Here is a 14,256-nt window from a genome sequence, read left to right on the forward strand (position 1 = left end):
TGTAGGCCTGTACAGGTGAGTTCCTGCAGCCCAAGGAGTGGTGGAAGGACGAGACAAAATGACAGCACCAGGTTAGGCCACAAAACACAATACAGTTTCAGGGGAACAATCAAAAAAAAATGTGAAGGAACACAGAACACAAAAGAAAAGGGCAACACAACTCTACACAGCTCTACAACAGTGATAGCCATAAGGTCTCACATTTAAAAAGTGAACTTAGGAAACTACTGTCATTCATTCCATACCATGGAAAGTATATATTTACCTGCAGTTCCCAAGCTAAGTAGCACAGCAACCCAAAATACCCAGAAGACCATGAGAATGAGAAAGCTCCAAAGTGGTTGGAATAAGAGGAAAGGAATTCTGCTGATCATTTTGTTAACCATCTGGAACAGCTGTACTGTGAACTGAAGTCTCTTTCTTAGAACAAGTATGAGAAAAAGCAGAACAACCTGTTGCAGGAGAGAAAAAAATACTTTTTTAAGAAAAAAAAGAAAAAAAAAACTATTAAGGTTGTCAAATACAGGGTCAAAGGATATGGATTTCACAAAGACATTACAACAAAGCTTTTTATGTGACCTTACTGTACACTAGAAATGCTTTCTAAGACACCGTTTACTTTCTCAAAGAGCTTGTAGTTTAAAATCTCATTTTATGAAATAATGTTGCTACTGTTCCTTTAAAAAAAAAAATAGGATTCATGATACCATGACTCACGTAACGCAAACAGCCCTTTTGCTTTAATGCACAAAGGTATGTTGCATATACAGGGCTTTCATACAGCTCCTTCCTACTATGTCAGCTTGCCACGGTTCAGAATGGGAGAAGGACTGGTCCTTTTCTCCAGAAAGGACAGCAGCAAACATACACTGACTTGACAGTGGTGTATGTACGAAGACCAAGCATACATAAAATGAAACTTCCTTTTCTTCACAAAGAAAAAAATAAAATGAAGGCAAATCTACAAGGTCCTATCCGCTCTATCTTTTACAAAGAAGTATGAATTTATAAAACAAAAAATAAATTCTGTAACAGCTGGTCCTCCACATTTTTTGCCTGCTCTACAAAGAAGCAATCTGGTCTTAGGAGAAGAGTAACCTGCAGTAGTGGATGCTTTGAGCTCTGCAAATGACAGTGAAAGGTACTGGAATGAACATAGTTACAAATGAGCTTATTCTTTAATTTAGTAAAAAGCCATTGTTCATAACTTACTAGGTTATGGAAAAAAAAAAGATGTTACACATTTGTATTTGTCACTAAATTGTCAAACTGTTCATTTTGGGTGAACCCCATCCTAAATTGTTTTAAGGACAACAGTAGCATGATTTTGACAATTCATGAACAATTGACAATTTTTAGCACACTTGTATTGGGCAATTTTAACACTGCAAAATAAGAATGAAAAAAAAATCACTTTAAAAATGGTAAGTCACAGTCAGGTTTCCTGATGGGAAATAAGAGATCAATGAAAGAAAAGCAGAATTTGTAACTTGAGGCCTAAACACTAACCTGCTATCTAAGCTTCCCTTTTTATAGTCTAAATAAGGTGCCAACCCTTTATACTACTCACAGAGTAGGCTCAATCCACAGATCTCATATTCATATGCAGCCAGTGCCTCTCTGTTCACTCAACATGATTTTCCAGTTAGCTGATGCTGAGAAGAATGAGGATGGAGCTTAATTCCTGCATTTCTACAATAACAGCGCTAACAGTGTTTGTACAGAGTTTCAGTGTGGCAAAAAGCCATGTCCTGACACATGAATTTCACAATGATGACACATAACCATTTAAATGCACATAAGCAGAGCTTTTCATTCTTTCACCACTTCAAATTTGAAAGGAATGAGGAAGCAGAAGTATTTTAATTGTTGCATAACCCCCACAGTCCAAGTTTTTTAGTTAAAGCCTCTAGTTGTCATTGCTTACTGCAAAATGCTACTTACTGTAACTATTGTAGAGAAGATAGCATATCCAAGCAGAAATTTTATATTTTCTTTTTCGGTTTCCAATTCAGTGCTGGGGTCATTCCTGTAGTCATAGTAGAGCCACCAAAGAACACCTGAGACAACTGCAGCAAACACAGATCGGGATGAAGGCCAGCGTACGCCACAGGTTGCAGCACAACTATATTGTTGGTAGGCTGATGTCTGCTTGATACCTCATGATTCTGCCACCCTTCTTCCTAACACAAGTTCAGCTGAGGAATGCTGTAGTGTAACAGGGAGCTACAGATCAGTGACAGTCTGTTAGTCTGAGTAAAAATGCAACAGAAAGTTTGGTTTTCTTGCTGTCTTCTGACAACTAAAGCATGTCATTTCATTCAGGAGGCAAGAAGCATAACTTTTAAGGAATGTCAGACTTTAGCTAGACACATTTTTGCAGTTCTCTCTTTCTAAAATAGGCAGTGTTAAACTTTGTTAAAGTTTCTTTCAAATAGTAGCATTTTCATAAGTGCATTCATCTGCCAAAAGAAACACAATTTCCTAGAATCCATAAATAATTAAAACTCATCATCATCCCAACGCTCCACAGCTGGAACACCACAGCCAGATCTGGCACATACAGGCAGGCAGGTTCTGCTTGGAAATGGCTCTATTAACCTTACTGAGGATGGCTATGGAGAAACACGTTTGCTGTTTGTTCAGCTGCCTTTCCTTAAGCTCAGTGAAATGATGCATTTAACTATGCACATGCTAAAAACTAAATATACTTACACAGCAACCCGAACACAACCAGAGCAATCAAAGTGTGGATCAGAAGTGCACGAATGAATGTGAAGGTTAAAACGACTATAAAAGAAAAGGCTGAAAAATATACAAAGTAAGGTTGTTATGAATGTTACAAGGGTATTATATAGAGTTTTACAGAATTTGTTTTGTTTTGTTTTTAATGGTGAACTCAAAAGCAAGAAAATTTAGTAAAACTGGCAATATTTTTACACTTACAATACATAGTAATCTATAATTTACTAATAACAAACTAATAACTGAAATACTTCAGCTTGGGAATCATTAGTTTTCAATGCTAATGCTGATGCTATCATTTTTCATTGATAGTTTCTAACAGTCCCCTGAAAAGAGGTACTGATGGACTGTATTTAAGAACTCAGTTTGATATCTTAAAGCCCACATTTAATCTATTAAGAGTCTTCTGATAACATATATATTTTTTTAAAAAAACAATTATGTCTGAAAATGTGAAAAAGATTAGTACTTTTAATTTAAGAATAATAAAAAAGAAACATTCAAAACTTCACATTTTAATTGGACATTATTGATCATTATTGATATAACCTTACCTAGTGAAAGAACACTCAATCCTATTACAGTGTCTCTTCCTGCCAATATTCCAGCCAGAATACGATGAAGAGCATCCATTTCATTAACCACATTTATTAAGGCAGAGGCATACTTGGAATAGCATTCAGGATTTTGTGGAACACATCGATTAAATAATGGAAAAGATTTACTGGAAGGTTAAAAACAAAGATGGTGAAAAACACTAATTCCCAGAAATATGATGTTTGGCTGGGGATCAGTTCCAGTGCTCTAGTTCAAAGCCCCCAGCACCCTCAACACAGTTTTGCAGCACCAGCTGACCAGTGTGACCCACAACCTTGAGGGCACCCTCCTACATAGGGGAGGCATGGAGCGTGACACAACAGGACACTGGGAATTGGAGCAGTCTGTTACAAATGGTCAGCTAGTAGTTTTATTTTGCATCTGAAAATGCACTGCTAGCAGTATCCTGTGTGTATCATAGTGCTGCATCCATGCAATACCAGCCTGGGAAAGAAAAAGTGCACTACTGTCTCAGTTATCAATTGAGCTCAGTTACCAACCAGCTGCTGTTCCATTACTAGGGTGGCTTCATCTACTCTTCTCCCACGTGTTTACGGAAAAGCCAAACTCATGATAGCATAGCTATAAGCTAGGTTGAAGGTAATTCTAAACCACGAAAACTTTGCATATTTTTAGGATATTTAAACATACTAAAGGCTACATCAAAACAATGTTTATAAGGTACAATTAACCCCAGCAAAGATTTACATACAAAGTTATTTGGCACTCCCAGCCAAGCTTCTTGAATATATTTATTGTCTCTCTTTGGCAATGCTACTCTGCAGCTCCAGAACACCTTCAAACTTAGGTATAAATCAGTTCATCAGCATATTAATACTTCTCTGACTAGCTTTACTTCTACTGGGAAATGTAACATAAATTGTAAATGCAAAATTACTTTGGTGGTTTTTTTTAAAACAAACAGAAAAAAAATCACATGACTAAGAAAGAAGCAAAACATGCCTTATCTTTCATCAGTTTACATGCCTTCCTTTGATCCACTTTAAATAATGCTTTGATGTATCTCCTGCTCTTTTTTTTTTTCTTCTATTTTCTAATATTTAGAGCAGTAAATGAATCAGCTCTGCAAGCATGGAGATTCCAATTTGCTGTATTTTCATGAAATGGTAGAATTTAAATTGACCTGGAGCTTAAGGATTTTGACTCTCAAATTTGTAAACGGGGAAGAAAAAAAAAAAAAAAAACACTAAACCAATATCCAGACTTCGTGTGCTGTCAAACATTAAAGGTAGTCCATCTGTTCACTGCCTTCCATAGACATGTGATTCAAGCCAGCTGGGTGTGAATTGAAAATTTCTGGATGTAGGATAATATGCAAAGACTGATGCACAGCACCCTTTCCTTGGCCCTGAGGGACTGAGCAATAGTCTGTGCAAAAGACCTTGTAGGTAGATAAGTTGTTATACATGTTGAGCACAAAATAAGGGCTTTGCCCCAGATTTGGTGAGGAAAATCTCTAACGGGTGGAAGAACAGAGTTCTCCTTCATATTGTGGGACAGGAAACAGTGTTCACATGCATGCAGACAAAAATGCATAATGAGATATGTGCAAAAATAAACAAGCAAAAACATCTGGTTTGTGAAGCATCAAGTCAAATACAAAACATGACGAACTGATAATTTTTAAGAAACTGTTTTGACTCGAGGGTGTGTTAAAGTACCAAGTAATTCTTACCTTGGTGGAACTGGCAGTGTGGGACACAGCTCAGATGCCTTTGGATTTAGTGTGTAACTGGAAACATTCAGGTTATAAACACAGAGAGAAGAACCTAAGAAATTAAGAAAATATATCCAGTGGTAGTTTAATATTAGTTAAAGTCTGGTTGGGAAAAAAAAACTCTTTAAGTAAGTCTGGGTTTCACTTCTGCTTTGATCCCTTAGCAGATCATATCCATTACTAATATTCTAGTGGGAGTGTAAATAACAAATTAATTAATGAGCAAATCTAAAGCAACCTCTGGTGAATCTAGTTAGCTAGACTTCACTAAAACTCCCAGTTACTGATCTTCTTGGACAGCAAGCACACTATTTGTTACATAGTGCTACTCTCCAGGTCTAAGCTGACAGAGATGAGGCAGTGAAAAGCCTTTAATGACTGAAGCTTCAACACAGCTAGGCCCTCCACAATCCAGAATAGAACGTGTATCTATCAAGAAGCTAAATATTTTCTGGGCCAAGTATTACCAGGTGCCTAAAAATATGCTGCTTTATTATACAACGCTTCCAAGAAAGGAATGTTTGGATGCATTCAAGCTGTTCAGAATGCAACACTGCCATCTCAATATATAAACATGTGAGCATTTTTAGTGTGGGGATGGAATTTCATGTAATTTCATTCAGCTGCACTGAAATTACATATCACAGCTGTTGAACAGTGTACTGTACAAACCAGATGATAGTAAAATATTTCAAAGTGAAATTTAAACAAATGCTGTCATTTTAAATAGCAGTTCTTGCCAAACAAAACAAGAAAACCAAAAGGGATGGCATTCTGACCTCCAATACACATGGTGATAGTCGTGAGGTCTGTGGTTTATGCATATCCCACAGATTAAGGGTCAGGCCACAGTTTATCTCTTTGTTAGAAATGAATGAGCTGGAGCTGCCCCTTTTGCAAAATAATTACTTCTGACATTGTGTTCATTTTGAACAGCAGATTAAAAAAAAATGGAATAGTGGAAAACTTTGGGCTCTGATTTCTAAAGGGATAACAACTTTTGTATATCTCTGGAATTACTAATCCCATCATAGTTTTAAATCAATTTAATAGCAGTAGTTGGACCCACCTCCTAGCACCTTCAACAAACTGCACTAGTGCATTTTCAGTGGCTAGTCTCAGCCGGATAATCAGCACTGGGCAGGAATGAATCAACAACTTCTGAATTTACAGAAGAAAGCTGTAAGATTTCTGAAAACTGTGGCTTTGAAATAGGTCATAAAGAAGTCTTCATTTCTGTCATTATGGAAACTAAGGGTGAGAAATAACTCCCCAGTCTAAAAGGCATATCAGTAATAAAGTGAAAGCTGCTCAGCTATTCTACAGATATATTGAGATATTGAGACTCTCTGTGGCATACCATTGATTCTGGCAAAACCCTGGAGGTCTTCCAAAGAGTTGAGTTGCTCTTGTGGACAACTAGACACACACAAGGAAACCGAACTGATTTCAAGGTTCTGCATTTCCAGGTTGCATGAATTAAGAAAAAATACATACCTAGAAAGAAAAAAAAAACTTTTTTTTTTCTTTAAAAAAGTATGTATATGCTTGAGAACTAGAAGATGAATATCCTATCAGATTTCAAACACTTACTTTATTTAGGCATTATCTGGTGTACTTACTTTTTATTAGTCATGTCCTGTCCAGAAAGGGGTGCTCCTATTACAGGAGAGTTCTTCCTACCACATATGTTCCCAAAGCTGTCGTATCCAAGCACGAGTCTTTCTGCAGCACCAGCCACCACAGCATAGCCAGCTATAAACATCTATTAAGACATTTTTTTTTTGTGAAATCGTGCTACTGTATTTTTTGCTTCCCATTGCATGAATTTCTCTTTCAACGCATGCATTTTTGTTGTGTCAAAGCCAACAGTTAAATCTAGAATTCACCTCTGTGGACAAGGCCAGAGCAAGCAATATGAAACAGTTAAGCCTTATTGTCACTTTAAAACTTGTCCTTATTTTTTGCAGTATATAATTAATGTAACTATATATATATAAGTATATATGTTATATATTTCTATAAATATATAATTATGAAAGTATATAATTAAGTGGAATACCAGAGCAGAAGAAAGATAGGGCTTGCGATTAAAACAATTGGAAAGAAACAGTAAGGTATCAAGCAAACCAGAATTTCTGTGTGTCACAAGCAAGGTCACTCAACCCACAGTTTTCAGAAAACTCTGGCCACTAACTGCCAGCTCCTCGTTTTTTGGGGTACCCCTGTTATTCCTGGCCAACATGTCTGCAGAAACGTTGAGTTCTTGCAGGTGTTACTGAATTTAATAAGAGGCATATTTTAAACATGTAACATATAGTTAAAATCTAGTTATCTCAAATTTCAGGAAGATGCACTCTTTAACAGGAGTGGAAAAAAAAATGAAGCAAGATAGATTTAGGTGTCCTTACACTGAGGTTTTGGATGCTCTGCTGCCTCATGAAATTGCCACCACTGAGGGTCAGGTCTCAGTAAGCCTCAGGGGCAGCAAAGTGCCTCCTCTCACTGACTAGGGCACACCCCTTGGTCAACGAAAAGCACTATACAGGAGTCCAGCTTAAGTCCTGCTCCTGCCCACCATGATGGGCCAAAAAAAGCTGCTTGAAAAGAACCTTTCCAAGCAGCAGTAAGTCATTTTCTGTGAAGTTTGTGAAACATTTAGCACTACTTTACCTAACACTTTATTCATAGCACTCCAGGTGTCAAAGAACTTGGTGATTCAGTCCCCTCTTCTGTTTCATGAGGTGTGAACCACATTTCACACACACAAAGAACAATATGAGGCTCTTGGCTACATGCCAACTGCTGGCAACAGCAAGTCTCAGTCCCACTTGAACTATTACTGCTTTGCAAGGAGTAACTGAATTATCAAAAGTGCTGGAGAGAGACTGCATGTATCAGATTCAGCACAACTGCTTTATTATTTTAGTGCTTTTACTTCACTATTCCAGTTGCTGCGGGGAGGTCCAGGAACCTACATTTTAGAGGTAGCGCTTGAAGGGACTTCAAGCACAAATCCTTTCTTGGTCTATTGAAGCTGCTGTTTCTTTAGGTGTCTATATCCAAATGAAGAAAAAGTAAAAGCTAAGCATTATGCCACATTTGCAATACCCAGAAAGAAACAAACTATTCTGTAATTGATAAAGAGTTCAGATTGTGTGTGCTAAACAATGTCTTGGGAGAAGAAAGCTGGTGGTGTGAAGTAAGGACATTGGCACATTGGCAGATTAATTTATCTGCAGAAAAGTAAACTCCAAAAGTAAATTCCAGTTCTGTTTATACATGAAAGCTGAAGTATTCAGGCAGAAGTTGCAACGCACATAGCACACACTGCAACGGAGCCCTGCAAGATCTGCCAGTTCTGCTCTAGTACAATCCTGGCCCTCTACTGTCTGTTCCCATAGTTATTTCACCCTAGATTTAACACACCGTAGCGCAGAGTGCCTTGTCTTAACTCTGAATTCCATCTCTCTTTTGAGGGAAAATATGCTTACCAGGCCAGCCCAGAAAATAAAGAAGAGAAACAGCCAGAGAAGGTCTGTGCACTTTCTGTAAATAAGTGGTCTCCATTCCCTTGGTTCAGTAACACGATCTTCGGCATCCTGAAAGGAATGAAGAAAACCCCTCTGAAACTACAAGCGAGTGCCAGACGCGGGGATGCTGCACAAGGGGCCGCCCAGGCGCCCAGCGCTGCGCGGCTTCACGGCCTCGGAGGTTGCGGCCCGGGGGCGCCCGCCCGCGCTGGCCGGCCCGTCCCCGCGGCGCCGGGGCACCCCTCGCAGGGCCCGGTCCCGCCCCGGCCGCCCCGCGGCCCCGGTGCTCACCTGCTGCCGGCCCCCGCGCCGCGCCATGATCCCGGCCCCGCGCGAGGCCGGGCCGGGCCGGGCGGCGCCGGCCTGCGCGGGGGCGGTGGCGGCGGCGGGCGGGCCCCGGGGCGCCGCCGCTCGGTGGCGGTGCCGCGCGCCGCTCTCGGCGGGGCCGGGGCCGGGGCCGGGGCCGCGGCCGCCGCCGCTCGGGCGGAGCGCGCCAGGCCCGGGGGCACCTTCGCGCCCGCGAAGCTTCCTAGCCTTCCTCGCCTCAGATAAGCGCCAGCACTCGCCTTCACCGGGGGAGGCGGCGCGGCCGGCAGGGGCCAGGGCGGCCGTGGCGCCGGCCTGACCGGCGCGGCCCGGGGGCCAAGGCAAAGGGTCCTCCAAGGAGCAGCGCAGCACCTGCGGCCTCGGGAGACCGACCCGCGCGGGGGCCGCTGCGGAGCTGCCGGGGGCTTGCGCAGTTTCCAAGCATTTTGCTTAGGAAAAAAGCGTACTCCATCCCACTGAATGAAACTTTGGTGATGAGCATGGATGTGGTGAAGGAGAATCAATCTATGCCCTTTGAAGCTCACTGGAAATAAATATAATTTGTAAAACCAACACAAATGTGATTGCTGAGAAAACATTGTAGGTGGGATCCCTAGAAGTTAGGCTCACAAGTCTTTATCAGTGCTGTACTTTTCGATGTTCCTTAGTCATTCATTGTACAGTGTTTTAAGAATTAGTGTGAAATTTAGAATAAAACAGGGTTTAAAATTTAGTACACTTTGCAGAAGTAATTTTGTGTCTGCAATAGAGGGCATTCAATGACATTTCCATCAATTTGTACTATTGCACCTTTAAAATGCATGATAAAAATATTAACAAAAGTAAAACTCTCTTTTCTTGAAATATTAATTTTTGTAAGTTTTTATGTGAAACGCTTAATTTTACATATAAAACAAATCTAGTATTTTGAATATATCAAGAAAAATAACCAAAATTATTAGTAACAACTTGGAACTTACTTAGCCACAAAGAATAACCTTAATATTTGATTGGGAAAATCACTGAAAAAACACCATGCCAATGATGAAAGATAATACTGACATTTGATGGCTTGTTGTCATCAAATGCTAATATTAGCTTTCATTGTTGATCTGCCCCTTTTTGAATTGTTTCCCTTGAACTTAGTCTCATGTTTTTGTTGTGAATAAAGGAAAATAGAAAGCAGAAGAAAAAAAATCAAGCCAAATTCCAAGCAGATGGAGGGGAATAAAATCAGATCAGGAGTGAGGCCTCCTTTTATCAAACAGTATCTATCATAAATCTTGTTTCCCTTCAACGAGATAGGAAAAGTCATATTACATTTTATATTAAATTCTTCAAGATTTTGATAGGATAATTTTTAATTGCAAATTCAGTATTTTAATTGTATTTTTTTCTGAATTTCAAACCTGATCAAATAGATCACATCCTTAGCAGCTGATCAGTAACTCTATGTCACTAGGTGGTGCTCTGCTCCACCGTTTAGAATTCACAAAGCGATTGTAGCTGAGTGCAGAGGCATGTGTTGTGATTAGCAAATAGTTACAAATTAAGCTTTTCAGGTTACAATTTATATATGTATTTTTATATATACACACACATATATATAGCCAGGAAGCAAGGCTCATATCTAACATGGGAGTTAAACACCCAGATGCAAAGTGTAATGCTGCAAGGTCCTACTCATTAATCCTGTCCAAGCCTTTCGATGCCCTGATTGCCTGGATACCTTACTAAATGATTTTGAACTTTCTGTCCCATCACTTCCAGGAATCTTCTAAACTTCTGGGTAACAATCAGTATTTCATCACCTTGCACAGAGCTTAAAAGCTCAGTGCTTCATGCCTGAACTCAGTCAGGGCCAGAGCACTGCATTCCTCAGCACGGGGGTCACTTCGGCATCTATTCTCCAAATACGCCTACCCCGAGCACAGAACTGGAGGAGGTCTGTAGAAAAGGCTGTGGTAGCTGCAGTAGCAGCCCGGTGGTGACACTCGAATAGGAAGGGAGAGCGCTCTGTCCAAGTTCCCTTCCTGCCCAATACCTGTCTGGGGAAAAGAAGTTCTTTAGCGCAGGCCTTTCTATGGCCAGGGAAAAGTCTGGTTTTACAGCATGGGAGGCAGCATGGTAAAACTGGGACAGGGATATGGGATGAAACAGGAATGTCTCGAATGAGAACATTGCAGTTCCTTGCTAGGCTGGTTAAGTGAGATTACTGCTCCTATCTGTATCCCTCTCTGGGTCAGACAAGGCAGAGAGAATAATTATTCTAATAGCAGGACACAGCAACTGAGAAAGTCAACATAAAAGCAAGCATTTTCTGCCTAATTAGAGCAGACACACCTGGGTATAATTTCTATTACTCTCAAATGATCTTGCCTATGTACAGTAGCTTTGCAAGACATATTCTCCATAGTAGCTAGGTTACTTGGAATATCTTAAATTGAAATACCAGAGATTAAACATAATGCCAGTTGTGATGTTTAGGCTGTCTCATCAAATTGCCTGTTAGTCAGGTTTCCTGACAGTTTTCCACTTGAAGACCTTGTTTATGACATTGCCTCGCTTGAACCATTCAGACTGAATTTTCTCATGGCTCACGTTTAAAGGTTTTGGGGCAATTTCAGCCCAGTCTTTTCTAAGAATGAAATTAAGAGAAGACAATAGGGTGTCCATGTTAAATAAATGCAAAGCCCTTTTCTGATAGTAGTAAAGAAATTCTTACACAATCATGATTTGGATAAAAACATTCCAATGGCCATAGGGAAGCAGTGCTTTCTGCTTCTTATCATATCTGAGCTGCTTCACCCACATTTTCTCAAACTACTTTGATAAATCACAGTAGGCTCAGTCATCTTTCTGGCCTTCACAGCCAAGGAGCCTGACAGCTGTCTGCATGGTGTATTCCTGAGCCTGGCTGAGACTGTTTGCAATGCCCTGAGACACACACTGCCCTGAAACACACACACTTCCTCTCTTTTGCTTGTGTCTCGGTGCCCGTTCCTGGTAGTGTCCAAGCACAGTGGAAGAAGACGGACCCTGAGACGACTGTGAAGAAAGACCAAAGAAGGAGTGACCACTGCTGGTAAACAGTTTCTTGCAGCTGATAAGGAGCATTGCACGTGACATGATGAGTAAGGCAAGGAAAGCCAGCAACCTTCCGGAGGAGGATCAGGCATTCACAAAAGTCAGCATGAGCAAGGATTGTATGTATGCTGTACATGGTGGACCATTATGCCTGTGTAGAGTTCAGTAATCTCTGACTGACAGAAAGCTAGGACTGGCTCAGGAAAGCTGTTAGAAGTAGAAGTCTTGGAAATGGAGGACTGTACCAGTAGGGAACGACAGGCAGTCAGGAGAGGTGGACTGAGGACAAGCAGAATAATAGCATGTAGGACCCGAGGAAAGGCTAGGACTGGATGTGAATGTGGTGGAGCCAGGAGCAGATGCTGAAAAGGAAGAGGAGGACTGGGCCAAGAGGGATCCTCAGAGCTGAGGCAGATCAGGATTAGTATTGGAAAGTATACACCTGTAGGGAAACAGGAGAGTGTATCAGCAGGAGGCATGGAAGTTATGGAGAGGGTTTAGCAAGCCATAGCTCAAGTCCAGGAGATGCATAAAGGAATTGTGCCATTGAATGAGCAAGATAATTTAGATGTGTTAATCCCACTCCCCTACACAGTGGGGGCATCACTTTTCCTCCGCTGTCAGGAAATAGGTTCAGTGCTTACTGGCCTTTCTGACAAAGTGTCCTGTTGCTGACTGGCATCCCCAAACCACCCTACTTGGTCTCTGCTCAACCTGCTCATACTGTCGGTTACTCCACTGGATCAGTTTGCAAAAAGGTCTCTGCTATGTATCAAGTGTATCCAATCCTTTTCCCAACTTCACTTTTAGTGTCTTTATGATGCCCAGTGTTAGCTTTTCTATTTGCTCATGTACAAAACCCCACCTGATAAAACTATAAAATAATATGTTTACATCTAGGAAATTAAGTCCTCCAGGTTATCCACATAATCACTAACAAAAATAAAAATTCACAAAAGATAAACATTACTAATTCTAGTGGTGCTTCACTGCTCAGTCTTAAAAGTCACCTGAATTTAACAAGCTGATAATTAATAAGTCACTTTCCCATTAATTGCCATTTCCTGTGAACAACCATCCCACCTTCTAGGGTATTTCCAATGATTTGAGGGCCTCTGTTTTTTCTGTAGAATATTACTTTCTGAGTAGATTCCTCAGGGATCTAGAAGAACAGGCTATGCATCTCTTATACCCCAGCTATACAGTTTTACCTCACTACTGTTCATGGCCAACCCTCCTGTGATTTACCAAACCTATGAATCATTCAGGGAAGAAACACGATGCCACAACCTTAATTTGTTTCAGTTTCCTCCTAAGCAAGTGAAGATCTACACAAAGAGCTCTTTCAACCTTGTCAATATACAAGCTAGAATACAGCCTGACCCCAGGAAACTATTCTGAACATGTTTGTTGAGCTGAAGCTGATAATAAGCTTTAGGGCTGACTCATTTCAAGGTCTCAGAACAGAGCAAGTGTCTTAGGATTACATTGCACTTTATTTACAAGCCCAGGCAAGAAACAGCACTAGAATTGTAGCTTTGCAGAGTGTCAGAATTACAATGTACTTACTAAATATTCTGGCTGATAAATGGCATGGCTGGCCTAAGAGGAAAGAGCTGGACCTGGAAATACTTCCATCCTTCAGGACTGTTAATGTCCCTCTCCAGGCCAAAGCCTAGATATGCTAGTACATATTACTGCATCCAGTACAGAGAAGCATTTGGATTGCTCTTCACACCATATAACAAAAGCCAGGGAATGGTATTGTCTGAGCTTCCAAGAAACTGAGCAATGTAAGTGCAGCAAGGATTTGGATTTCATTAGGTTCATTAGGTTCTAAAAGGCTGGCTCACTCTGTAAATCATGCAAACAGAAGCAAGGACGGAAAGAATTCTTGAGAACATTACATGAAACAGGGAGAAACATGACACAAATCCAAATCAAACAGGCAGCCAGCAAAAGACACGAATTGGAACCATGCAGGGTCTGTAGAAATATCAGTAGAAGTGTCTGTAGCCTTTATAGTAGGGTCTAGTTCTCAAAGACAAGGATGGAAGTTTTCATTAACCGAGTGAAGTCCAGGACAGTGCATTTTTTAATCAACACTGAGTTAGGCAACATACTTCCTGAGATGAGCAGAGGGAAGTCTTTCTTTTTTTGTAAGCATAGAATCCTTTATTGACATTTAAGGACATTTTATTTTAATGAAATAGGTTCATCTATTGATTTTTTTTTTTTTTTTGTAAAAAG

At 40.5% G+C, this 14,256-nt stretch overlaps 1 protein-coding gene across 1 annotated transcript in view; it reads right to left on the reverse strand.

The window, feature by feature from the left end:
• The window catches only part of SLC44A3 (solute carrier family 44 member 3), a 35,835-nt gene extending 26,898 nt beyond the window's left edge, over positions 1-8,937 (reverse strand). The window contains exons 1-9 of the mRNA XM_088524444.1: positions 8,905-8,937; positions 8,575-8,682; positions 6,703-6,845; positions 6,441-6,577; positions 5,039-5,132; positions 3,300-3,469; positions 2,716-2,805; positions 1,945-2,069; positions 266-452 (exon numbers count right to left, since the gene is read on the reverse strand). Of these exons, the coding sequence (XP_088380570.1) occupies positions 266-452; positions 1,945-2,069; positions 2,716-2,805; positions 3,300-3,469; positions 5,039-5,132; positions 6,441-6,577; positions 6,703-6,845; positions 8,575-8,682; positions 8,905-8,931 (1,081 nt within the window). The 5' untranslated portion in view covers positions 8,932-8,937. The remainder of the gene's footprint in view (positions 1-265; positions 453-1,944; positions 2,070-2,715; positions 2,806-3,299; positions 3,470-5,038; positions 5,133-6,440; positions 6,578-6,702; positions 6,846-8,574; positions 8,683-8,904) is intronic.
• Between the last annotated feature and the right edge of the window lie 5,319 nt (positions 8,938-14,256).

The sequence above is a fragment of the Tinamus guttatus genome, unplaced genomic scaffold (genome assembly GCF_059628265.1).
Source record: "Tinamus guttatus ecotype Peru unplaced genomic scaffold, ASM5962826v1 Tinamus_guttatus_pri_ptg000211l, whole genome shotgun sequence".
In the NCBI taxonomy this organism is placed as follows: Eukaryota; Metazoa; Chordata; class Aves; order Tinamiformes; family Tinamidae; genus Tinamus; species Tinamus guttatus.